Here is a 27,018-nt window from a genome sequence, read left to right on the forward strand (position 1 = left end):
AAATTGAAGTATAATCAGTTTACAATTTTGTGTTAGTTTCTTGTGTACAGCATAGTGATTCCATTACATATATTCCTTTTCATATTCTTTTTCAATGTAGGTTATTACAAGCTACTCTATAATATAGTTCCCTGAGTTATACAGTGGGACTTTGCTGTTTATTTTATATATAGTACTGTGTATCTGCAGATCCTGACCTCCCAATTTATTCTCCCCACCCCCTTTTCTCCCTGGTACCCCTAAGTTTGTTTTCTATGTCTCATTATAATTTTGAAGATGTGTCATGATAAAGGTAATTGGGGGCCTCAGCTCAGAACCCAAATCCTATTCAGGAATCTTGAAGGTTTTTTTTTGTTTTTTGTTTTTAATGGAGGTACTGGGGGTTGAACCCAGGACCTTGTGCATGCTAAGCATGCGCTCTACCACTGAGCTACCCTCCCCCACCACAACTAGGAATCTGGAAGTTTTGGGATAGGAATATTCTATCATATCAACTTGCAGTCTGTCTACCTTTCATTAAATATGAACAAATGACTCCCTGCTGTAACACACATATAAAATTGTATATGTTGACAAGACCATGTATTTAATTTTTTTTTTTCTAGGGTTTACATTGACTTCTTTCCTGGTCCACTTATCCCCTGACTTCAGGTTTGAAAAGTTCTCTCTGGTTGGAATTGCTGCATAGAAACATAAAAAATTATTTCTTTAGAAATCAGCGAAAGTGGTAATTTGCCTCTAAGGGCAGTTGTTGAGCTACGAAAAGAGGTTTTAGTCCTGACAATCACTGGATTGAGAACAAAGATATGCCAAAGGAGGAATTCTCCTATAATAACACTTACTGTGTAAACTGAGCAGGCAATGAGGTTCATTTATTCAGCATTTATTTGGGGGTGGAGGGTAAGCCCTGTGGGGGCAAGAAGTGGTTTATCTTGTTCACTGTTGGTATTCACAGCACCCAGCACATAGAGAATTAATTAAAACAGTAACCGAAGGCATGAATGTTGTTGATTTGACAGATGAGGAAACAAAACACTCCAAGAATGTAAGTACCTTCTGAAGGTCATTTGGGTGGTAAGAAGTGGAACTGGAGATCAAAGGCTGATTAGACTCCAAGGCCTGTACCCTTTTCCCATGACAAACTCCACGCACCCAGATTGGTGACTTTCCAGACTCCCTGCCTCTGTTTCCACGTTGCAAGTCACATCCTTTCCTGGGCGAGCAGAGGTGGTAGGAGGGGTGGTGAGTGGTATCTTGACAGAGCAGACACCCCTGAATGCCACCAGAGCCCCATCTGAAGTTGCCCCAGAAGAGTCTCATCTTGGATCCCCGCCTTCCAGGTACTGAAATATATTCGAGCTTATGCTGTAGATCAGACATAGATAAGCCCGCAGGCCTGTCAATAGAGGAGCCAAGCCAAAGCCTGTGACAGCAATCCTTACAGACATCTGATTGTGTTCTTGCGTGTGAAGCCCCCTCTCATACTGGATGTGGCTGAAGACATAGTGAGCCTCTGTGTCTGCAGTAGGTGGAGAAAGATCTTCAATTATAAACAAAAATACAAGGTATTAACAAGAGAGATTCAACACCTACAGTCCCACTTGGAGTTATAACGTGTTAATGAGCAAGAGAAACCAAGGAATGCATTTTTCTGCCTCCTAGGCTGCCTAGGTTCGCTGTTGATGTAGAATAATTGAAACCTCAAGTCGTGAAACCATGAATCAGGAGGGTTTCCTGTATTATGAATGATGTCATCTTATAAGATGAGAGACTTTCAGTGAAATGCAGGAATGTTCAGGGTAATGTGTTTGCAGCAAGCAGGATCCTGAATTTATTGCAGAGAGGAGTGTGTGAGTTGACCAAAATGGAGAATGATGAGAAGTAACTAAATTATGTATGACAGTCTTTACAGAGCAGAGGAAGGAAGAAAGCTTAATGATGTTGTGGTTGAAGGACCAGCAGTAATTGGTGATGTATAGGTTGGAGGTTGGGTAAGAAGAGAAATGGATCTATAAAGACTCAAAGACTATAGATGAGTGTGACACGGACCAAGCAGTGGATCTGGGAGGGGGAGAGGAACCGGGGGCTCAGCATATAATAAATTTTAGTGGCAACAAGACAGCCAAGTGAAGTTAACGTGACATTAAAAATCATCATCTTAATCTATGTAGCTCTTTCCAGCCTGAGTCTTATAAGGCAAAAAAAATTCTATAGTTAACAATGAAGTATTTTTCCCCTTTGCTTTCCCGGCATCCACCGAACAAAGTACATAATTTAATTATTGAATCTACAGGCTGGACCATGGAGATGAAGGATGATGTGTCTGCTGCTGTGAGAAATTAGATAGAACCAACTGTTTATTCTCATTATTCTTCCTCTGTTAGGCTAAATTAATATAGTTAACAAGCTTTTGTTTGGATTAGAGGCTCAGATCTGGGATGTGCTGATCAGAACTCATGATTACTACAGTAGCTATTATTTACGGACTGCTGACATATCCTCAAGCCCCATGTGTAAAACAGACAGGGGTTCTTTCGTCATTCTCTGCAGTGGAACCAATGTTCCACCAGAGTAAGGGGCTAGAAGTCTGAACAGAATAAGCCAGTTCAAGAAAATCAGACTTAGTTCCTTGGAGCATATGACTTTAGAAACGTCACCCAAGGTCTTTCCTGTTGACCTGTAGCACGTTTCCCCGATCTTTTTAACAATTGTATCAAAATGTGCACAATTTAATAGCCAGCAAACTTTATGGGGAAGACCCGGAGGGGTGTGGCCGGTGGTGGGGGTTGGGACAGGGTAGCAGGCTTAATTAAGCGCACACCTCAGGCCCTTCCACACAATCTGAGCAGTTCCCATAAGCTGGCCGCACAAAGCAATCATGCAAATTGAGCTTCGAGGCATTTGTGCCTCGAGGCATAGCTTCCCCGCCCGACCCACTTCGCTGCCCCGAATATACCCCTCCTGCGGGAAAGGGAAGCTGCTGCGGGACACGGGGACACGGGGACTCAGCAGGCCCACCCCCAAGGCCCAGACCAGTTCTCCTTACTTCCCGCCCCTGCCCCTTTCAGTTTTTTTGCTGTAGACCCCTTCAGGTCTTTTAGTCACATATTTTACGTGTGTGTGTGTGTGTGTGTGTGTGTGTGTGTGTGTGTGTGTGTGCGCGCGCTTTATAGCGAGGGCTTTAAGTAGCTGGCGGTAGATTCAAGTAGGGGATTTAAAAAAAAACCCAAATCCTTCACCATCAACAACAGAAACGACTCTCAGGTTCAGAGATGTGAAAAATGAACGGCTATGAAGTCAAAGCCTGGGGAGCGGCCGCGAGCAGTCCCTCCCGGCGACCCAGGGCGGCGGCGAGACCGCCGCCACCAGATCAAAGTCAGAGGCAAACCCAAACCACCCCCACAACAAAGGGAGACAGGCAGCCGGGGAGGAGGGCTTCGTGCGCCGGCCCGAAAGGCCGCCGGCCGGACCTCCGGGTGGGCTGGGCGAGCTAACCGTGTGGCCGGGACCAGGAAGCGCGGCGGCCGTGCCGCGGAGCTCCGCGCCCGGGGCGCGCCCGCCGGCCCCCTCCCCAGCGCGCGCGGCCGCCCGGGCCGCCGCCGCCACCTTCCGGCCACGCGGCGGCCCCGCCTCCTCGGCCGACTTCCTTCCCCGGCGCGCGGCGGGACGGCGGCGGCGGCGGCGGCGGCGGCGGCGGGTGCCCGCCTGCAGGTCGCGGACCGGGGCCGGACGGTGGGCGGGGGCCGCCTCCCGCGGGCCACGTGGGGAGGCCGCGGCGCGGGCGCGGGGAGCCCCGGGGACGCCCCTTCCCGGTTAAACCTGCTGGGGGAACGCGTGCGGGGCCGGCGTGCTCGGTCAGCCTCGCGGCGGGCACCGCGGCCTCCAGGACGCTTTCTCCCTCGCGGGAGCCGAGGGCGCGCGGGGGTTCTGGGGGGTCTGAAAAGAGCAGCCTCTTCCAGCGGCCACGTGTGCCGCAGGGGTGCGCGGTTCCGTCCGGCGAGCGGCATCGGGGCAGTGGGAGGAGCGTGGGTTGCGTCTCGGCTGGTGCCTAGAGGTATCTCCCTGGACTTGTTCCTCCTGTGCTTCTGCAGTTGGGCTTCGGGGCACCAGTGAGCCTTAAACCAAACGAAGCAATAAGTTGCTTTCCCTCCCCTCTCCTTCCTCCCCTCATCTCCTGTTTAGCCAGCACTTATCCTGCCCCCCAGAAGCGATTATGGAAGCCAATCATTAAACCGGGTGGTAAGCCAGTTCCATCCAGCATCGCTTCGTGTTAAGAGGGTTTTCAGGCTTCTCAGAATTGGGGCAGCATGAATTAGTGGGTGATCATAGCGCCTGCCTGTTTGCTGCCTCCCAGTCGTAGGCACTGGCTCGCTGCACTTGACAGCTAGATCCTAAAACCAGTGTTGGGAAATCCTCGCCTTCCCTCAGCCTAGCTGTTTAGGCTCTCAAAACTTATCTGGAGCTACCCGGTGCTGGTGTTGCCCTCCTTCCTTGCCCTTGTTTCATCCCCCCTGAAAAGACCCCTGTTCCTCGTCAGAAAGTGTTTGCCCTGTCAGGGACTCCGTCTTGTAGGGACAGCTTGTGCCTGCCAGTGAGTATAGCCCAGGGTTACTCAAATCTCCCCCTGTTCGTAACACTCGTCACTCTTCATGTTTCCTCCTCACTTGATTCAGTATCAGAGTTAATAACTTCTGTCGCATCTGGGAAACTGAGGGAAGGGGAAGGGACAAGTGAATATCACAGTTGGGACAGCTCCGAATGGAAATCAAATGGCATGGATCATAATCTGGTGTGATTTGGGGCGAGTTACCTAAATTCTCCGAGTCTCTGTAAGAAAGAGGATGTTGGTTACCTTAGCTCAGGATGAGGCTTCAGTGAGATGATGTGTATAATCTTTAATGGTGTCTAAAATTTACTAATGATCAATAAATCTCCCCCCTCCTTGTGCTGGCTCCATTTGATAAAGGAGAGACGTAAGGATGAGAATGATTTGTAGGGCAGACGTGTAGGAACTTGCGAAAAATCCTATGAGACAGCAGTAAATAGATGGAATATCAGGGAATGCGCCGCTATACAGGTGAAATCCAAACCTGTGAATAGTAGCTTAATTTCCTAATTTTTTTTTCCCTTAAGACCAGAGACTGTCTGGGGTTCATGTTCTGGGATTTCTGATTGATAAACATAAACTGAAATTGTCTGAGTGTGGAGATCCAGAATTGAAATGTGCTTGGGTTGAACTGGACCGAAATGTGTTTCTCAACTGCTGTTTTGTTGTGTTTTTCTTTTAGACACAGCATGAGCGAAGTTCTCTGCAAAAAACGTGATGACTATTTGGAATGGCCCGAGTATTTCATGGCCGTGGCCTTCTTATCGGCACAGAGGAGCAAAGATCCAAATTCCCAGGTAAGTGAGTTTTATAGGAGGCTGCTTGGACACTCACAGACCGGGAGATGCCCACAGATGAGCAAACTACAAAAGGGGGAGGCCCCTGGACACCCGCCAACTGACAAAAGCAGAGTGAATCTGCTGGCTTTTGTGCATTCCTACAAGCTTACATTTTCCTGTGAGAGAGGAAGTTGTCACATGCCGTAGGCCTCTGGTCTCATTTCGTACCTCTCCAGTGGCAGCCAGCCACTTGAAGTCACCAAGCCTTTGGGCATGTTTCCCTGTAGGTCGGAGCCTGCATCGTGAATGCAGAAAACAAGATTGTGGGCATCGGGTACAACGGAATGCCAAACGGGTGCAGCGATGACCTCTTGCCTTGGAGGAGGACAGCGGAGAATATCCTGGATACCAAGTACCCTTACGGTAGGGCACGCTTTGTGTTCCATTCTGGTTAGGGGCATAGCCGTGGGGAGTGCTGAAGTACGACAGCTGGTCAGAAAGCATCATCTTCCTTTCCAGTCAACAGCTGGAAAGAAAAAAAAAAATCCTATTGAACTACCCCAATTTCCCGCCTCCCTCCTTTAAAATCCAAAGAAAGCCAACAAGTAGAGGCATGGTAGTAGTCACGCAGCCCAGCCTGGGGCCCAGGGCTCTCCCGGGGTGGGCCCAGCGTGGGCCTGGCATGTATCACTGGCAGCCTGCCAGGCTGCAGAAGCCGGAGCACTGGTGGCAGGCTTCTCTGCAGGGTGTCGCAGCCCCTAGGGGAGGCAGCTGGGAAGGGGGCCTTGGGGAGCTGCTGTTTGCTTCTCAGCTGCGTGGAAGCAGAGCCAGCTCAGCGGGTACTGGCCAGGCCTTCGCTCTGATGGGAAGCCGGGTTCGTTCAGCCCCTCCACCTATCGAGGAAATCCGGCTCTGGCTCATCTCTGGGCAGCAGGACACAAACTGTGAGCTGGACACCCAGAGGTGGACGATGCCCTAGCCTCCTCCTGGTCCCTGGGACGCTGCAGCCCCAGAGTGGGCGGTGGGCAGACCACAAGCCGGAGGCAGGGAACCGAAGACCTTTGGCCTGGCCATCTCTGGTTTTCCTCTTTAAATTAGTGAAGGATGCTCGTTCTAATCTGTTGCCCACCTGGGTCCCAGGAAGACTCACTTCAGGGACCATCTGGGAGGGACAAGCCCGGCCTCACTTTTCCTTTAATTCCCTGGTGGATATGCAGCTGATGCTGTAACGAGGCACACGGAGCTGCATCCGCTGGTTGCTGAGTTTTCATACTGTTGGGACCTATGTTTATGTTTGGAAATGAACAGACTCGCTCTGTTGGGAGTAAAGTAGATGGAGGCCAACCCATTGGGAAAGATGTGCCTTCAGGAAACGGGGTTCAGGCGTGACCTGAGCCCCCTGTTCCATTGGCCCTTCCCCAGTAGGTTTTTCCTCCAGGTTTTTCTCATGAAGAAATCGAAGTCTACATTTAGCCTAATTTATATGTTTTTACTAATATTCCTGGACCTTAATCATGTTAAATAAGCCCCATAAATTTCTTTTTAAGCTGCTTCAGGGCAACTGCTTCATTTTTAAAAGAAAAAAAAAACTGTGCCTCGAGATGGAGAAGGAATTGAGGAATGAGACTGGGGAGAACTACAAAGTACTCGCAATTTTCGGGGAATAAAACAGTTTAGTGATTAAGAGGATTTCATAGTCAAGTTAGTCCATTTAATTCCCCCCTCGTAGGGGGAGGATGTATAAGATCCTGGGGAAAAGAGGATAAAACTGTCTCAGCCTCAGCTTCTAGCTGAGTGGAGCACAGGAAAGGCATGCCAACATATTTTAGAAACTTCTCATCCTGATTTTGATTCTGTAAGCTTTCGATGACAGGAAAGAAGGAAAGTGATTCATTGTTTGTAGGCACCTTCGAAGGTGATTTTTCACAGGTCAGTTTAAGGTCCCATAGAAAGATCACAAAAATGAAAGGGCGTTCAGGGTCCGCAGTGAAGTGTGTGAGTAGGCCAGCCCTTGTCCGCTGAGTTGAGGCAGTGAGCGCCGGGCCCTGGGGCTGAGCTTCCCATTGAGCAGTTCTTAGGAGGTGTCAGGCTGTGGCACTGAGGCTGATTGCAAAAAGAGGCTCATGGCTGGGCTGGCATCGAGGGTCCTCACTGGTTACCCAGCGGCTCTCCCAGTGGGACTTGTGCCTTCTTCCATCGCCGTGAGCCCCGGGCACATTTCTGGCAGTGACCTAGAAGCCCGTGGCTTTGCAGCACATTCAGAATCCCCCGACTTCTCCCTTCCAGTAGCTTTGTGTTTGTTCCATGACACTTGCCTTTTGTCCAAGTTGGAGAGTACCTTTCGGAGCTCCTTCCCAGAAGAAATTAAAGAGAAACCCACACAGGCATTTGCCCAGCTTTGCTGATTGTTTGCTGTTGAATGGTTGCTCCGTTTCAGGGCACTGGCTGGCTGTCTGCATTATCTTTTACTTTCCATGTGATACCTCTAGGTTTTCAAAGCTCTTTGCCCCTTTACTTATCAATTATTCATTTTACATGTAGCTGTGTTAGAACAGTTAGAACAGAATAGACAGTCTTCTTTCACAAAGAGTAAACTTGTAATTTGATGTACCGTAAAAGTCCTAGAAGGTATTAAATGGTTTTTAAAAGGCATTTAGTATTACTTCTGCCATAATACATGTAAAGATGGGGTTTAAGTCTCAGTAACTATGACTAGCCGTAAACTGTACACTCAGTCTGATCTTTTTAAAAGATTTCGGACCACAGAGGAATAAATGTTTTGGTAGCCTTGGATGGAATAGAAATGATTGGTAATAATTGACTAAAATTACTTCTGTTTTAAGACCTTAAAAATTAACCTTAAAAATAAGTGATAATGTCTAGAATTGGGTTGGGTTTAACCCTTTCTCTCCTCACTGACATGAATGGTGGCTAGGTTGCTGTCTCAGAAAAGATAGACTATGTGTTCATCCTTGTAAAGGAGCTTTAGAGATTATGTAAATTCTAGACAACTGATTTCCTAATTCTTTTAAATAGATGGGGACCCTCTTTTAAATGTCAGTAAAACTTCCAAGACCCTTAAATAATGCTAGTTAAACTATTAGCATCTTTTTTTTTTAAATTGAGGTATAATTGACATATAAAATTACATTAGTTGGAGGTATACAACTTGATGATTCGTATGTTTCGGTATTTGATACATTAACAAAAGCATTTTTTTTCTTGTGATAGGACTTTCCACGATCATGCCCACAGGGTCTAAGCTACCTGCTTCATTCATGGATGGGGACGTGAAGGCCCAGAAGCGCTAAGTAACTAATTCAGTGCCACACAGGCAGAGTGACAGCTTCTAATTCTGAGGCCAGTGCTCTGTGTTTCCTGTGGGGCAGCTCAGGAATTCAGCTTTTCTGAAGTGGGTAGGTGGTGGCAGAGTGGACCACCCATTTTCTTCTTCCCACTATGCACGTGAGCAAACAGGGGCATCCAGGAAGCAACCCCTCCAGAGGGCAAGGGTCAGGTGGTGGTGGCCTGAACCCAGGATTGGGCAGAAAGCCATCCACAGCTGGCCTGCCTCACCATTTCCCCAAAGGGGAGCTCTGAGTTTACCAGTAGCATACACAACTTAATTCTCCTCATTCACGCTGTAAGTGGGGAAGTCATTCGTCTTGATTGACACCTTGTGGAGGGAGGTGAACACAGAAGACATGTGACAGTAGGAAGACAGAGCACCTTCTGGGCTGTGTCTCTGGAGAGACGTTTTAAAGGCTGCTTTTGTTCTTCCAGGCTGAGGATCAAAACCTCGTGAAACTATTTGATTACAATGTAGTATTAATGTGGAAAGTGAAAAATTCCCCGTGCCAAGGAAACTGCCTTTCATCTCATCCTTTTCCTGAAAAATCCAAAAGGTAGTATGATGTCAGTAAGGGTAAGTGGCAGGAAGAAGTCAGTGTTATTATAGTGACACCTTTTCACATGAATGACAATGGGAAAACCAGGAAGCAGCAGATTGATCTCATTTACCATGTAAAAAACTTTGGAAGATCTTAATTTTCATGAGGGGGTGGTTGCTAAACCCAGGGTGAAGTACTCAGCTGACATTTCCAGTTCCTTTCTCTTGGTGGAATTCATCCGGGAAGCCGACGTAATCAAAATACCAATTTTGTAAAATGCAGGTGACATACACGTGGTAATTCAGAGATCACTGTTTCCTTGGGTTTGTGTAACCTGTTTTGATGACCTGGTTTACCAACCAGAGGTTTGGGGTAGAATCAGCTTCTTTCTTCCTCGGGAGCCATTGTTAAACTTCCCGTTTTTTAGCAGCACTCTCCATGCTCACCAGGTTTGCGTGTGTCTTCCTGCTGTGCTGGTCCCATTGGGGAGGGGGTTTGCAGGGAAGCTCGCCTCTTGCGTGGCCCCCTCTTCCACCCCAGTCAGCCAGGAAGCCAGGACTGCCTTGCGTGTTGCATCATGCCCTTCCTCGTGGAAGGGACCGTAGTAGTGATGTCCCAAGACAGGGCGGTAGCCCTGTCTCTGGTGCACCGGCCAGAAGTGGAGACATGGGACTTTTTTCCAGAGTCAGTTTATATTTCTGCAGCAAAAATCTAAAAGGGACATAAATGCTGGGAAGGAAAATGCGAGAATTAATTAAGGCAACAGTTCAGCATGACAGCTGCAGACAGTTTTGCCTGTGTGTGGCAGTGCTCCTTTAAATTTTATATTTAAATGTAATCTTTATTTTTCAGATTTAGCATATTGTTAAGCATGCATAGATGTCATTTTAGTGATTACTTAGCCATTTGCCTTACCCCCTCGAACACTGACATTTTCCTGACTGTCACGCCTGTGATATGTTTCTTTGGCATCCGAAAGGTTAGTCTTGAGAAACTAATTTATTAAGAAGTTAGGAGGCTGATCCTTCCTAAGCTGGGACTTCCTCGCAACTTGTAAGAGCTTCTGTGTAATTAAGATCAAATTTGTTCCCTCAGCCAGTTGAGATTGAGTGCCTCTGGTTTTGTTAGGCAGATCCGTGGATCTGAGGACTTGCTGTTTCTCTTTCTGCAGGATTCTGATTTCTCTTATGGTGTCCCAACACCCCTAAGTGGCCATCCAGTCGTTGTGGCCGGACAGTGGGTCTCATGAGGGAGTTTTGTACAAAATCCCTAGTACAATTAAAGGAAAACCTTTGTGCAAGTTTACAGGAAAGCAATAAAGTAGATTGTTTTTATGAATTGAGGGGCAAACTCAGGTTTCACTGTGTGGCGTTTTAGATAGGGAAACATGACGGCTTACGTGTGAGGCTCGCCCTGAGAATTAACCAGCTTGACAATAGTGTACGTTCACTTGCAGGTGTCAGTGTTTATAAACGGTCTTCAGAAAAGAATAAGTCATGATTTTGTGGATTTGTTTGATTTTTATCTATGTATTTTAGTGGATAGATTCAGGACTAATTATTTTTGAGGGGCTCAAGATTACTGTTTCACCATGAGTGTCTACGGAGGTTTTATAGTAACAACAACTCCCTGTTCTGCAGAGCGGATGTTGGAAAAGCTAAGATGTTCATCTGTGGGATCAGATCTACCCACAAAAATACACATATTGGTCTTTGTTTATAATGAGTCATTTTACCTCCTGGAAGCTTAGAATAAAACTTAAAGTAATTGAAGGTTAGTGATTTCCAAACTGATGCCCAGCAGAAGTGGGTTGAAGTTTATCTTTGTACTCTCTCTAAATAAAGGGTCTTGTTGAGAGATTCGAAGGCTTAATAAAATTTCAGGGCCGCATTCACCCTATTTTAGGTTATGTTAAGTGTGCGAGCACATGAATTACCTGAATGATAAATGCAACTGCTTTAATTCCGCACATTTGGTGAGTCTGTGCGGAGAAACTCTGGGGTCCCGCACGGTGTGGCTGCAGGGAGCCCTTGACACTGAAGACCCTTGGAGCCTTTGTTCCGTTGATCTGTTCTGTGTCGGTTGGGCTGCTTTTGACGGGTCTTTTCTGAAATGGGGCTGGATTATTAAAGTTTTATTTTATTTTGATTTCTTTTCATCAAGACTGTTCCATAAGCTTTGTTAATACTGGTATATCCCCAGAAATATGCATTAAAGTCTGGTTCCTAGAGGTGTTTGCAAATACTTATATTGCTTTTTACTTTCACTTCTTAGGCCTATTGTTTTGTATTTAGATGGGCCTGTACAGGCCTTTAGCGTGCAGATTAGCTAGGAATAGCCCCTCAGTGCCGAAGAGGACAGTTATTGGAACCCTGGACTGATGACCATCCGGAGCCCGGGTCCACAAACGCAGTCGTTGTGGGGTTGGTGAATACACGACTTGACATTTACTTCTTTATATCTGTATGAAATAAATAATCAGTGAGGACTCCTCCAGCTCTAGAATTCTCGGAGAAAATTAAACAATATATCTTTGACTGTATTCGACTAGGGTGCCATTTCTCTGCTTCGGGGTTCTTAGGTGAGTTCTGAAAGCATCCCGGGTGAAGGCTACGGCCAACAGCTGTGGTGGCAGCGACACAGAGAGACTATGCGTCTGTGCATGTGGACAAATGAATAGAGAGAAACAGGCTTCGTTCCCTCCCTCCTTCCAGCGATTCAGATTTGCCCCAGTTCTGAGATAAATATTAGGTGGATAAAGACTGTGCACAGAGGCAGGAGGGGGAGGCTGAAGAGTGGAGGTTACCCCACAAACACGGACCGGAAAGGGTTGGAGGACAGCAGTGAACAAAACGACCCCAAGTCTAAACCCCCCAGGAAAATATAGGAACAGAGGTGGCCCGCTCAGAACTCTTTGGAAACAAGAGGTTGTTCTAAGACCAAATAGAAAGAAAGGACTTGAGAAATCCTCATGGGAATCAGTCCACGTGCCGATGTTTATTGAAACATAGGTACTTGCCAGGCACCGGGAACGCCCGTGATAAAGTTAGAATATTGGTGAGAGCTGGGGGTTAGAATGAGAGGAAGCTTTCATCTTCTCTCTCCTGACGCGTAGGTCCCAGCCAATTAGCGGAGGTGTAAGTTTTCTTTCTGCTTCTTTCAAATGATAGATGCCATAGTAAATTTAAAATATTGAATATAATAACCAAGCATGAATTTTTAAATTCAGCAATTAAAACTTTGTTCAAAATGCCATTAATTTTGAGTTAGGTGGAAAAGGGAAGCAGAATTCCTCCTTGTCGGTTTCCCTTCTGCAAGCAAGTTAGAACTTTTTAGGAATTGACATAAATGCTAGTAAGTCATCTACTCTTGTCTCAGTTTGAGTTGTCTGTTGGTGAGTTCTCAAGGCATATTGCTTCCTTTTTAAGACTCATAACTATGTTTTAAAGAACATCACATTTTTCAGGGTGCGTTCGCCCGTGGACATTCATTTCCTCAGCAAATATTCACAGGGCATCTATTATACGTATTCTGCGCCAGGTGCTCTGCAGCAGGAAGTAATGTAGTGGTCTGTTCAAGGAGCGCACGGACTAGTAGTGGAGGAGGTAGGCGTGAATGGAATAAACAGATGTTACTGGATATTCCTTTATGTCCCCACTGGGGAAAGATGGGGTAGTGGGCGTTCGGGGCCGGGAAGAGCATTCCACAGGATGCTTGGGTGAAGGCCCCTAGGCAGGAAAGCACTGGAACATTGTGTGCTGAAGAGAGAATTGGCCCCAGCTTAGCCGGTGAAGGCTGGACTAAATGGTGAGGTTGGGAGACCACAGGGTCCAGAGTTTGGATGTAAAAGATTCCGTTGGTGAGTGTGGGAAGTGGATTGTCCGGGGGCTGGGTGAGGAGGGATGTGCTTCGGAGGCGGTCTCAAGAGAGCTGGGTGATGGGGGGGTGGAGATCCACCCCTTCCAAACAGTTCTGTCCGGAGCACCAGAGCACCTAGGTCTGGGGGAGGATCAAGGGAAATTGGGACCCCTGAAGTTGGAGGTGTCTGTGAGAGCTTCTGGTGAGGCTGTTAGGTCGTGCAAGTGGAGGGAGGTGTCAGTGTGGCATGGTGGCATTTGGGTGACATCATGGAAATGAGTGAGGTGATGTAGGGAGAGGGTGCAAAGACTGGACCCTGGCAGGATCCCGGAGAACCATAATGGCCGGAGGTTGGAGGGAGAGGATGGATCCACAGAGCAGGAATAGGGCAGCCGGGAGCGGGTCGAGCAGTGTTTCCAGGAGGGAGCAGTCGGCCACGTCAGAGGCTGCTGAGAGGTCTAAGAAGACAGAAATGTCCGTGGGGTTTAGCAGCATGGAGGTCACTGTGGACGTTGCAGAGAGAAGCTCCGACAGAACGCTGGGGTTGGAAGGCAAGCTGGAGCCAGCTGAAGGGAGAACAGAAGGTGAGGGCATGGGCGCAGCTGACAGAGATCCAGCGTTGAGATGCGTGGTGCTTCAGAGTGGTAGGGTGGTGGGGGAGAGGGAGGCGGTATTGTCTGCATGGGGGGGGGGTGTCTGGTCTTTATCTGTTTCTGCAGCACATACTTGCTTGCAGGCTGAATAATCCAGGAGAGAAAGAGATGGATGAGGATGTGAGAGGTTCGGCCCCCAAGCTCATAGGTTAGTAATGAGGGGAGGGACACTGTGGGGGGGCAGGGAGGGCGGGTGACAGGCCACACCAAGGCTCCAGGATTTGCAGGCAGAGATATAATCAATTGCAGCGTTTCTGTGAGGGAGGAGGAGGTTGTCGGCTGAAAGGGGAGGGCGGAGGAGCGGGAGCAGGTGCAGACACTGGGGAGGAGGAAGAAAGATTGTTGTGTGTGTGGGTGGAGAGCTGGGGAGCCGTCCTGGGAATGGAGGGCAGGGTCAGGAGCACGGATCTCACCTCCAGACTCCTGAGTTAGATCAGTTAAGCCCCATCTTCTCCACGCCTAAAACGGATCAGTGAGTTGCCTGAGGCGTGCCTTGTGGAGCTGGAATCAGAACAGACCCGTCCTGACTCCTGTCCCAGTGCCAGTTGGTCAGTCCCAGTTCACCTTTAAAAGCTGTTAACCCGAGAGGGAGGCTTTGAAGCTTTGTAGTGGGTATTTGCAGCACAACGTTGTCAGACAGCGATGGGTGTGCTGTTTCTGTCCCTGCTTCTTCCGTGCACGTGAGGCATCAGTGTGCATCGCGTGTGAACAGTGGGGCGGGAGGTGGGCATGCTCACCCGTCGATGAAGTGCAGTGTTTCCACTTCCTCCTCCTTCTGACCCGATTGTGCGCCCTCAGCACGTAGGGAGGCCATGTAATTAGAGTTCTGGGGGCTTTATTCTCAGTAATAGAAATACCACAGTCAGAAATCTCTTTAGCCCTGAGCACAACCACTGGGGCTAAGTGGCTCCCCGGGTGCCCTGAGTTGCTGCCAGCAGCCTTAGCAAGGGACCGCGAGGGAGGGGCGGGTGGGGCCAGCGCAGGGGAGAGAGGGAGGGACACGTCTGCTCTGTCCGGCCGGGCCGAGCCGAGCAGCCCGGGGCGCCCCGGCAGGAGTGGTCGGGGTGCCAGCATTTACCCAGCCCGTCTTCCATGCCGTGCTCTTCTCAGAGGTTGGTCTTGGTGGCCAGTCTTGGAGGCCCGTCTCTGTCTCTGAATTTCACAGGCGGAGAGGCCGAGGCATCCAGAGGTCGTGGCACTAGAAGGTGGGGGCAGAGTCTGTGCGGTGGTGGCAGAGGGGACATGCAGGAGGAAGTAGGGCTGTGGGGTGGCTCCAGGAACCGGCACCTCCCGACCAGCCCGGAGGTGGTGGTGTTCCAGGAGTGGCCTGGCCCCGGCAGGTGGTGTTTCAGAGCCTGGAGGGGCTGGCTGCCCCTTCGGATCCCAGATCAGGCCAGAATCCTGTTCTGCTGCTTTCTTCCGCCGAGACCGCCCCTCTGGGCACACGGTCACCGCAGGACGGGCTCCAGGCCCTTTCCAAGGACAGGGCTGGGATCCTCCCCATTGTCAGTATTACTTGTTTTTATTTTCACTCACAAACTGAGGCTGTGATAACCAACATCTCTCCACTGGGATTGTGGGCCCCTCAGTGCCAGAGCTAGTGGGGCCCTGTTTACCTTCTGAACAGAAAGGCTGCTCGCTGTGCATGAGGCGGGGCCGGGGAGCAGTAGTGTCTGAGTCTAAGCACGCGGGGTGGGATGGCTGGGGTGTGGCCAGGTGAGGCTGGAGTGCCGTCCCCTGTCACCTCCTGGCTCCCCCAGCCCCGGTCTTCATCCGCGCGAGGACCAGCCAGCAAGCAGGCTGCCCCTTCTCAGAAAGCAAGCCCGGTTCTGACATGGTAACAGCAGCTCCAGCGGCAGAGCTCTCTCTAGTTCACAAAGCTTTCTCCTGCCGTTTTCTTCACGAGCTCTTCGCTGTAACCCCAGTGAGAGAGGAAGGGAAGGTGTTACTATTCCTCCTCATAGCTGAGTGAGGCTGGAACTTGAACCCTTCTGTAGGCAAATCCCAGGGCTTAGACCCCCTTTGTCCTGAAAGCCATTTGTAACCCAAATACATGTTTCTATAGAAGCAACACTGCCTGCAGATTGAGTTCCCCATCTGCCTACAAACAGGGCATTTAACCCCTCATTTCCTGGATTTTGGAAACACTTCACATCTCCCTGGCCCTTCTCCTGCCTCCTTGGCTCCGCCCTCTGGTTTGTCTGTGCTTGGGGGTCTCCTGCCTGGCCGGGCACGGTCTCTGCAGGGACTGGACCCACCTGCTCCTGCAGCCCCAGCGCCCTGCCCTGCAAGCGCTGTGCCCGCAGCCAGAACTCAGCACCGCACGTGTCATGGGAGGGGCCTGCAGGTTTGAGCCGTTTTCTCTCCCTGCTACAGCCGGGTACCAAGGGATGCCCCTCCGGCTGGGTTCAGGGGAGGCGTAGAGGTCTGTCTGCGAAGGCATGAGAGTGAATTAGGCTTTGGAGAGTCCAGGTTGTCAGAGAGGCAGGCTGTGGGCAGGGGCTCTGGGGTGGGGGTGTGGAGCAGCGGCGGGGACGAGCGGGGTGTGGGTGACCCGGCCTGTGTGCTTAGAGTTGCCTTAGACCAGAGATGAAACTGTCAGTTCCTTCTCCCTGTCCCCTGCTCGCCTTAACCTCAAATCCTTTGAAAACTCTGATAATGAATCCAGTTGCTACTTTACAGGGACGGAAACTTCATGGAGGGGAGGTAGGTGGAGAGAGGAATGACGCTGTTTGGGTCCAAATTCTAGAAATGTTTGCTTTGGATTTGGGGGGGAACCATAATAATGAACACTTTATAGCCCTCGTGGGGGTGCTGGGGTGGTGGGAAGTTGAAGGAGGGGCTTAAATTTGGAGGCTACTCTGTTAAATTATTGACTTGAAGGATGGGTTCTTTGAAGGCTGGCAGTGATGGATGAGGCCCTGTCAGGGTATCTTTCAATAATTAAGAAATAAGTAGTTGAAATTCCATTTTATCTCCAGAAGCAGGGAAACAGCCCCCTAAGTGGATCTGTTAGAGGAGTGGGTGCATGCCGCACCCCTCCGTGGAAGCCTCCATCAGGTGTCTGGGGGCACCCAGGGCAGGGGGTACCCTTGTTCCAAGAGAGCTGGGCCTGATTTAGCCACTGGTACCTGTGCGACTCCAGGAGTGAGAACACACTTAGATCCTGATTTCAAGAAGTAATGACAAAAAAACTTTGTCATCAGACTGGAAGCGGAAACTCTTGTAAAAATGAACATTGAGTCATTTTTTAAAAGCTGCACGAGTCAGTCGTGAACCGGGTACCCCATTTTGAGTCAGTTATTATTGGCGGGGTGAGGCTCCCCAGCTTTTCACGGCCGTGAGCACACCCTTCTTGGCCCAAGTCCTGACCGTCTGCCTTGGCAGCGAGCCCGACTGTCCGCGTTTGAGTGCAGGGTGCCGCCCAGCCCTGGGAGCGTCACCGTTGTCAGTCGGGGGCACAGGAGCGCTCCCCAGGGACCCCGGGGTGTGAGCAGCACAGCCCGGAAAGTGCGGCACAGGGCGGTGCGAGGAGGCTGAGCTCCGCGGTGCTCGTGGTCGGAACCCCTCACCCGCCCCATGACAGCAGCCACCCCCGGCCGCCCCACTTTCCAGGTCAGCCCTGGCTGAGTACCGCTCAGGCCCGAGGAAGTCATTTTCTTCAAGTAAAATCCTGCACTTCTGAAAATGAAGAAGTTCCAGTAACCTGGAGAGTTTCTTTAACTGGAATAGAAAGCCAGTTTTCCTGACCCCAAATTTTATCAGGCCCCAGGCGTAGCCATCATTTGGATAGAATCACACTATTAAATTATTTGTGTAGCAATTAGCAATTGTTTAGCATTATTCCGAGATTTCTTTCTTTTTTTTTTTTAACCTAATTAAAGTAACCTTACTATTGCTACTGTCTAAAATAGTTACTGTATTAGTCTTACATCAAACGGGAGGAAGGTTAAATCTATAAAACGTTGAATCTCTTAAACCTGGCCAAGGATGGAATATATCCTGTTAATTTGTCAAACTTCCAGAGGAACGCCTACATGAGACAGTAAGGATTAATCAAGCCCTGGTAAGAGGGAATTTGAAAAATACCGTTTTCTAATTATACGATCTCTTCTCAGTGGTCCAAGGTTAATGTGGTTCTGAATTCTGACAGTTAGTAATAGAAAAGGAAAAAAAAAAAAAAGACCAAAGCATATGAAGTATCTCATAATTACCTGAAACAGAAGTTCTCCTTGGAGCAATTAAGAACTTTATAAGCATTAATCTGATATTCTCAGCCTTCGATTGTTTTCCTCTTAAATGATGTGGAGAATCATTGAAGGGTTTTGTGTCATTCTTTGTGCTTAACAAATATACATGTAGTGTTTGGAGATTTCTTTTGCTTATTACTCAGCCATAGATGAGTAATTCTGGGTGAACGGAGAATCCGTCGCGTGTGTGCGTGTGTTTGTGACAGTTTAGCTGTCTTCTGACTACTTTTAGACGCTGTGTATCCTTGGAATACTTGGTCCTGATTCAAGCTACAAATATAAAAACTATGGTCAATTTGAGATCACTAGCAGAACCATCTCGTTGGTTTTTGCTTCCAGGCCTATTTGTAGCTCTTGCTGCAACTGTTCCTAAGCCACACCGTAAAAACGCCAGCACTGGGAAAAGATACATGTGTTCTTTAATTTACTGCCGTCAAATATCTGTGGAGTGTTTATCATAGTGAGAGCAGTTACAGAGAAGACTCAGACCACCCCAAGAAGAGGCCTGAGGAGAAGATGGGAAATTGGGGTTAACAATGGGGATTTCAGGGTTTTACAAGTAGATCTGCTCTCTGAGAGTCTGTAGACGGAGGTAGTGAGAAGCCAGCATCATGGGTGACGGCTGAGTGACGCAGGGCTGAGAGCCGGGCCTTGCTCCTGGCACGGGAGAGGAGACACGCGTTTTGTAGTGAGAGCCTGTCTTGGAGCAGATCAGCTGCTCTAGAGGATGGAGGAGGGGAACTGGACATATTAGGAAAAAACTAAAAATCAGATGACCTTGGGATTTTAAAAACTGCTTTTTATTTAGTTAGTTGGAAATGCACCTTTTCATTTATTCCGACAAACCGCAGGAGCACATACTGGGCCTTGAACCCCAGAGCTGGCTCTTGTGGCAAAGCTCTGGTTTCTACAGACTTGCCGGAGAGGGATTTGAATACAAGGGGAAGTGCATGGCCTTGTGGTCAGGCCGGCCAGGGCCCCAGAGCAAGGCCGTCCTGGGCCAGGGCGCTCAGGTACCGGTCACGTGATCAGGGGAGATGCCAGGCCGGGTCAATGAGTCCCCAGAGCCCACTCTGATTGACCTGCATTACAGAAGTTGAAGGGACAGTCGTCAAGTGCATCTACCCGGTTTTGCTTCGAGGACAGCCTGGGGCCTGAGGCCTGACTGCGCGGTACCTCCGGGGTGGGTCAGCCCTGAGGAGAGACGCAGGATGGTTTGGGAGGGGAAGCCAGGGTCACAGCCGCAGAGGTGGGAGTTGTGGAGCTGAGAGGTCACCAGGCCAGCAACGGGAAGCCTTTCAGACCTCAGCATCCGGACAGATGGCACAGGGGGGTCACGAGATGGGAGGGGCCGGGCTGGGTGTTGGGGGCTTCCTGAGCCTGAGGTTTCTCCCCGCAGCCCTCAGGTGCAGGCCCGGAAGCAGGTGTTAGCGACAGGGTCCCGTGTCGGGGGTGGGGATTTTTGGAGTCTGAAGTTGGAGGGGTGCCGGGGTGAGCCGGAGCAGTCAAGTGTGGATGGGATGCTTGCGTTTTGTCTCTGTCATTGGCTTTGAGTGTGTGGGACTGTGGATTGTGACCGTTCCTTTTCCGGAGCCTCACGTGTGCCTCACACTCTTAATGCCCAGCAGTCCTCTTGTTTCTCTCACAAGAAGCTTTATATTTTCCATCTTGTGATTTGGTAATTAAAGAGAAAGAAAGTCTGTTCATAGTCCTGTGTATTATTTCTATAAACTGCCCTTCATACAGGGATGGCGGATACTGCTCAAGGGAATCTGTTTCATATGATAATTCTCATTAATGAATCCAGACACACAGTGTTAAATTTTGCCCCAAACTGCCCCGGATGAATTAGATAGTTGCAGATGTGACACTTTTTAGAGATTCAAAAGAAAACAATATCATTGTGTTTCCTAACAGATTCAGAAACCGTAGTCCTGAATATTAATACCAGCACCATCAAAATGTAGCTATTAGATGGGAAAGCATAGTTCTGATATTTGAATTTAAGAGGACTTTTCTGTATTTCCCAATGTCACCATCAATAATTGGAATCTGCATTTCCTCCTTTATTCATTCAATAAATATTTAACACCCATTATGTTTGTGGCAGAGTGTTCGGCTCCCGGGGAGTTACAAAGAACCTAGAAGACTGGGCTCTGCCCTCAAGGGGGAAATAGCAGGAACAATTACATCTAATTGTTTTCAACACCAAGCAGTGTTAATCGCAGTTTGGGAACATCTCGGTCTCCAGGAAGGAGCCCAGCGCCCTGACAGCCCATGAGCGTCCAGTCCTTCTCCTCCTCCCCCCAACCCCTCAGGGTTTATAGGACAGAGTCTCGGGGAGCCAGGCTCAGGTCCCTCTGCAGCCAGCGGGGATTATATTCTCGGACAGGCTGTGATCTGATTCAGCCAGCTTCTTTTTTTCCCTTTCAATTTTGTTAACAATGCCAGAGACTGTTCATTTCTACACACGACTGAGTCATGGTATCCGTAGACTCAAAGGGGCGCTCCCCAACATCTCCTGAGAGGCCCCAGGTCAGCTCTCTGCCTGCAGCACCACAGAGCTGCCGTGTGACTCACAGAGACAGTTGTGATGCCCCCCCACCCCGAAAACGGGAGGCCTGGGGAGGCTGGTGCACCAGGGTCTGTATCCTGTCTGAGCCAGAGCAGGCTCTCCATAAAGGTTCACTGAGCGACTGAGTGAGTACATCCTGGCTGAAATGTATGAGAGCCATGAGTTTAGGACACGCTTCTTCCAAGGCCTTGTTGACGGAAAGAAAAACGCAGAACATAAGAGCTGTGAATTGACTTATTCAGGGTCTTACTGAGAACTATAGCCCGGGAGACAGCCTCTCAGACAGCTCTGAGGCAACTGCTCTGAAGAGGTGGGGAGAGGCTGGTGTATATATGATTTGGCCTAAGGAGTTTGTGCAGTCACCATACATCTCAGTTACCGCCGGTCACAAGGAACAGATCTCAGTTAATGAATTTAGTGCTTTTCTAAGTATGGGAAGATGCAAGAATCTGGGTTCATAAGATATTTTTTTTTTCCTTGAAATTTGTGTCTAATTTTTCATGAAATCTCTCTCTCTCTGTCAGCCTGTATTGCCTGTTTTCCCAAAGCACAGAGCACCTCTTCCTGTTCTTCGTCCTAAATTCCTTTCAAGGTGAATCGTAGGTCAGCGACTGCCGTGGCTAATGGCTTGATCCTTGTAGAACTGGATGGTGGGCAAGATTCTTTGTTTTACAGCCTCAGCACTCCTGGACAAAGGTGTTACGGGTAGAAGGTTGATGAGTTGGAGAGGGAAGGGGAGACCTTGGAGGGCCCCCATATTTATAATTAGGAGTTTAGTATGGTTTGGACCATGGCCAACCAACAAGTAAGTTCAACCAACACTTATCTAGCACTTGTGTGCATAGCGTGTGTGAAGTCCCCCAGCAGATACAAGAGCGTTCCATAAGGCAGTGCTTCCTAAACATGTCTGCAGGTTGGAATCATGTGGGAGAACCTCTTAAAAATTCCAAAGCCCAGGCCACACCCCAGAGCATCACGTCTCCAGGGGTGGGACACAGATACGGAAGCTCCTTGGCGGGTTGCAGCAGGCAGACAGGCTTGTGAATCACCGCCCCAGGGAGAACAGATTTAGGTAACACACCCAGAAACTTTAAATAATGATATTAGAAAGCAAGACAGCCACTCAGCGAAGCAGGTGGGGGATTCCAAAGTAGACCGGAGCCAGTGAGTACAAACTTGCTCCCTCAGGAGGAGCGTCCAGTGGGTTAGGTGGTGGGAACACTCTCCAAACAGCCTGGCAAGGTGGTGGGCTTTGCCGGGGGTGGGAGAGGAGAGGAGAGGAGGGTGCCTCATTCATGTTGAATTCAGATAAGTCTGGAGATGACCTTGGATCACCGTTTGGGGATCCTTAGTGGAACGAGCCAGTATAGTAAGAACTTGACTTTTCATTGCCCTTAAGTGGATGGATGTTCTTCTTACAAAGGACAAACTACTGGTTATCCACTGGTGTTCTTCTTGGGTGTCTGTGGGCCGAGAACCACGAGGCGCAGCAAGTCCCTCGGGATAGAAGCGTGTGGCTTCACTCCTTGATGCTCCTGCTCTTCAGATTGCTCTTTGCCCTCTTGACGGCCACAGCGAAGATCTCTGCGTGTGCACCTCAACATACTGATGAGCCATTTTATGCTGGCCATTCCCGGCCCCAGGCTCTTGTGGAGCAGTGAGCTGCTGCTCTGCTTAGGGTGGGCGAAGACACTAGACCTCAGCCCCTCCCGGCTGCTCTAGGCGCTGACAGACCCGGCGGTGCCGCCGGGAACTGTCCTGCTGCTGATTGCCAACCTGTCAGACCGCGTGGCCCTCATTTCTCTGTACTTTCCTTTTCTAATCAATTTTTTTAAAATTGAGTCTATTATCTGTGTTATTTCAGAGGGGCAAATGGAATGCCTCAGTACTATTAGCAAATTCTTCATGAGCTGCAATCAAAGATTTTTCTTTCTTTCTCCTTCAAACCCGCAGTGTGCCACGCCGAGCTGAATGCCATTATGAACAAAAACTCGGCGGACGTGAAAGGCTGCTCCATGTACGTCGCCTTGTTCCCGTGTAATGAATGTGCTAAGCTCATCATCCAGGCAGGTAGGACCCAGGCCGTTCCACTTGTCACATTTGCATTGCCGCCTGCTCGTTGCAGACGTGTTTGATCTGAAATTGCTCTTGTTTAGGTCTAAATTAATTGCACTATCAACTTTGCAAGATATTTCTTGTGTTTTGTTTTTGAACGGTGCCAGGTATTCTAAGACTAATTGCATCCTCTGTGATTCTTAGCGTGTTTTTAATTTAGTTTGCAACTTAAACTGCAAGCTGCCAAAAAACAACACAGGCATTGCATATCATTACTGCCAATTTACTGTTCCCCGACATATTGTGCATAGATTAGGGGGGGAGGGAGAGAAATGAACCTCTGTCAGAAACAAGGTCAGCCGGGAGTCCCTGTATGAAATTTTAATTTGTGTCTAATATATGGTAGAGATTTGAGGACCTAAACATCTCTTTGCATATATGTGTCATAAGACTCAAATGGTACTCCTTCAGTTTTTCTTACCTTATGGTTACCATAAATCTTCACCACTGTATTCTGAATATTTCACCTTTTTCAAACTGTCACACCTAAGATTCAGCTACACTTTATCTCTGTAAAAGGCTCAGCTTGAGATTTAAAGACTTACTATGTTAGCCAGATGTGTGGTTTTAACGGGGCTGTTTATCACAAGCCCGCAGATCCCTGAGCAGAAGAGGTCGGCTGGGATCAGAATCAGGGGCCTCTGTTAAGGGATGTCGTGGGCTTCCTTGCCAGCGGGGCACGATCCTGCCAGAGCTTTCCTCGCCATCCTTCAGCACAGAGACGGCAGCAGGCACCCGGGGAGAGCAGCTTCCTGTGGTCCCTTCTGAGGCTGAGGCTGTGAGGGGAGCAGGGGGCGTGTGGAGTACCCTCCAGGTTCTTGGCCCTCCTGTTAGCACTGCCTGGTGAGACAGGAGAGAAGACAGACCTGCCCTCCGTCAGGCCGGCTTGAGTTGGCCTCCCGAGCTGCTCTTGGAAGCACAGTGGTACTTACCTCTGGTTTTGCCAGCATTCTTCACTACCCCTAGTAGCCTCTTGAGTTAGGAGTCCCTGCCTTATGAATAAAGAATATCTGATTGCCTGCAGTATAGAAAATTTGTTAATCGGATCAAAGCTTGACTATTTGACATGTTTTCACTTTACATTTATTTTTTTAAAAAATCCATAAAGACTGGAGGGCAGATTAAATATAATCTGTCCTCTGCTGTGTTTGAAAGCAGCAGACACCTATTTCAGTAAGTGGACGGTGTCTGCCTGCACACTCAGAGAAAGGTGATGGATCAGACACTACCCGGGCTGCCGCCCGCATGTCTGTTGCGGTGTCTGTACGTGCATATAATGAGGTGTCTTCCATGGTTGCCTTTTAAGGTATAAAAGAAGTTATTTTCATGTCTGATAAATACCACAACAGCACTGAGACGACGGCGGCCAGGCTCCTGTTTGAGATGGCTGGGGTTTCCTTCAGGTAAGTGGAAAGCACTTGGGGAGAAAGGTTGCCTGAAAGCCTGATGACGACACACGTTGACCTTGCTTGGTGTTTAATTTCTTCCTGTGATGCCTGACTTCCACGCTTGGAAGCGCCTTTTTAAATGTGGGGGGTTAAGGATCTAAAGATTATTCTAAGGATAGATTTTCACGAGCAGCCGCAGAAGTCTCTGAAGACAGTTGGTGTAATGGCTACACTTTCCTGTTAGTAACTTTCCAGGGCTTGGACTGATTATTCTGGTAGTGACAAACTTGTAAATTCACAAGTTTCATCACATTAACATTAAGCCTTTGTAAACTTTGCAGATGTAATGACTCTGGCATAAATAATTGAGGGCGAAAGTAACCTGCCAGTTGGAAACACCAGGGCTTCTTTTTACAACAGGAGTTTAAACTGAGATTTGAAAAAGTCATTGAGATTTTCATGCTTATCTTTGCTACGTAAAGATTGGGCGGGATGTGTTACTTGCAGGTAAGTTCAACCACCTTTGGTTCCCAGTGGAAACTTCTTTTGAGACTGAAAGCTTTCTGGAGAAGTTCTCTTATAGTATTTGTGGTCAGCATTTGGGGTCCTTATCATCGGTGACACACCTGGCCCCTTGGATGCTTCATTAGGGATATGGGTTATATGTAATGAATCTCTTAAACGGTTGTACCTTGAGACACAAATTATTTACACAATACTAATTAGATATTTACTGTTTACTGATTTTTTTTTTTAGAAGAGTATGTTTAGTCCCGAGTGTTCTTTTTAACTGAGAAGGCACATCAATGAGTGAAGAAATATCATGGGTTTATTTTACTTCTGCATTTTTAGAACATGGATTTTATGGATGACTCCTCTCTAGAGCTGGTTGGTTTTCACTGTGTACGAGAGCAAAAAAACAAAAAAATGTACTCTTCTTTCGCTTTGGAGTGATTCCAAGTTGGCTGTGGAACTGTCCTGGACAATAAGATAAATCTGGTGGGAAAACGAGTCGTTGAATATCATGTTGTGCAGCTAACTTGTTAGAAATCCTCTGACTCCCTGGTAATTCATGTGCTCAGCTAGCTGAAGAACACACGAGCCAAACCACCCCCTGCATCTTTTTTGGTCTCAGTCTTTGCTGGTCCGTGGTCCTCTCGGTGTGGTGCACTCTAATTGGCTCCTACAGAGACAAAATATCAAGTGAATCCTGGAAAGTTTTTTCCTCCCCACGGAAAATGTAGGTTAAGCCAAAGTAAACAAATTGCTTTAAGTACGCACTGGATAAAATCTTTATTATGTTTTGTTTCTTAACGTTTAGGAAATTCACACCAAAGTGCAGCCAGATTGTCATTGACTTTGATTCAATTAACAGCAGACCAACTCAGAAGCTTCCGTGAGTTACATCTCATTAAATCTCCAGAAGATTGGGGTTATCCTCTGCTAAGAAGCTGCTAAATACCTTTCATCTTGAAGTTACACGTAACTTTTTAATAGCCAGGACGGCAAAAGTAGACATCTGAAGAATATAAAACCTCAAATCTTCCTGTCTCCTCTGTCACATGGGATCAGCATCTATTTAAACTATTGATTTAAGGTTTAAAATAAAGGCGCCATAGGTGGCCTGTCGCATGGGGCTGGAACGGGGCGCCCCCCCTTGCCTCCTGGTTTTCAGGGCGCTGGTGACTCTGCAGGAGGGCGTGTCGTCCACTGTGCCTCACAGCCTCTCTTCAACGCTACGTGGGCTGGAAGGACACATGAATAATTGCTCTCTTCCACTGGGATGAGCAGACACCCTGAGCGGAACATCTGGCCCAAATGAAGCATAACGCGTCATGCCCTTGGGAAGAAAAAGCTCCCATGTGATGGTAGCATTTAAGTATTTGCTTTAGAGAATTGAGGGAACCCCACCCACCCACCCAAAGGTCCTAGACAGGGAGCACATCTGTCCTGACAGCCAATGAGTGTAACTGAGCTCGGGAGCCTTTCTCTGCTTCTGCTGTCCTGCCACCCACAGGGTAGTGGCACCGTGTCTCTCAGGGGGGCAGGGACCCCTGTTGTTTTTGCTTCTTACCTTTGGTTTGTGGGTGACACAGCTCTCACGGTAGTTTATCCAAATAATGAGCTGCTCCCGGAGGAGGCAGCCAGCCTCCCCGTGTCTCCAAACCCACGCCCTGCTGTGGGGCGGGCTGTGTGGATGGGGGCGGTGGGCCTGCACCTGCTTCTCCCACCCGGGGCCACGTTGCTGCTGCTCCTTGTGCCAGCCTCGTTCATTTCCGAGGTTGCGCTGCACCAGGGGAGTCATTAGTTCCCATCCTGTACGTGAACCGGGAGGAAGTTCAGCTGGCCTGCAGGCGTTTCTTCCACATCTGTTGGTGATGGGAGCTCACCTGTGCCTTTCCAGACACAAACCTCACCTTCCTAATCACTGTGCTTTGGGGAATGCATGGCAGTGCACCTTGCCTTTAATCTCATTTAATTCTTACTAAACTCATTCAGTACCTTTGTGGAGAAAATGGTTTCTTTATCCTAAAGATTATGACCGTTTCAAAGTGCTCTTATATTTTTATGAGTTTTTATTTTGTCTCTGAGGTTTTGTACAACATGTTCTGGGGCATCTGTAATTTGGCTCCTTACCAACGTTATTAAAATCTTATTAAAGTCCGCCACACCGAAGTATGTTCATTTTTATATTATAATTATGTGTTCGACTCTCTGCTTCCGTCATTTCTGTATTGTATGTGAACACAGTGCATATATTTTAATGCTCAGAGAACAGTTTGAGTGATGCTGTGTGCCTCCCTCAGGGTTGCTGGGCGATGCGTCTTTATGGGCCAGATTGAAGATGGGCAGGAGGGCTCTCTTCCCTGTCTCTCTCCTGCGTGCCCTGCTCCGGTCTCAGGT

The 27,018-nt window shown here is 48.6% G+C and overlaps 1 protein-coding gene across 6 annotated transcripts in view; it reads left to right on the plus strand.

Moving 5' to 3' along the window:
- The window catches only part of DCTD (dCMP deaminase), a 94,328-nt gene extending 67,545 nt beyond the window's left edge, over window positions 1–26,783 (plus strand). The window contains exons 1-7 of one of the 6 annotated variants that reach the window (XR_010377368.1): window positions 3,649–3,711; window positions 5,289–5,403; window positions 5,673–5,808; window positions 22,565–22,681; window positions 24,033–24,129; window positions 24,967–25,354; window positions 25,436–26,783. Coding sequence is in view for 4 of the 6 variants with exons in the window: in XM_031440338.2 (XP_031296198.1) it covers window positions 5,296–5,403; window positions 5,673–5,808; window positions 22,565–22,681; window positions 24,033–24,129; window positions 25,436–25,514 (537 nt within the window). In the remaining 2 variants the exon portion in view is untranslated. The other 5 variants (XR_010377369.1, XM_064477575.1, XM_064477574.1 and 2 more) reach the window with 5 other exon arrangements.
- Window positions 26,784–27,018: the final 235 nt, after the last annotated feature.

The sequence above is a fragment of the Camelus dromedarius genome, chromosome 22 (genome assembly GCF_036321535.1).
Source record: "Camelus dromedarius isolate mCamDro1 chromosome 22, mCamDro1.pat, whole genome shotgun sequence".
NCBI classification, from domain to species: domain Eukaryota; kingdom Metazoa; phylum Chordata; class Mammalia; order Artiodactyla; family Camelidae; genus Camelus; species Camelus dromedarius.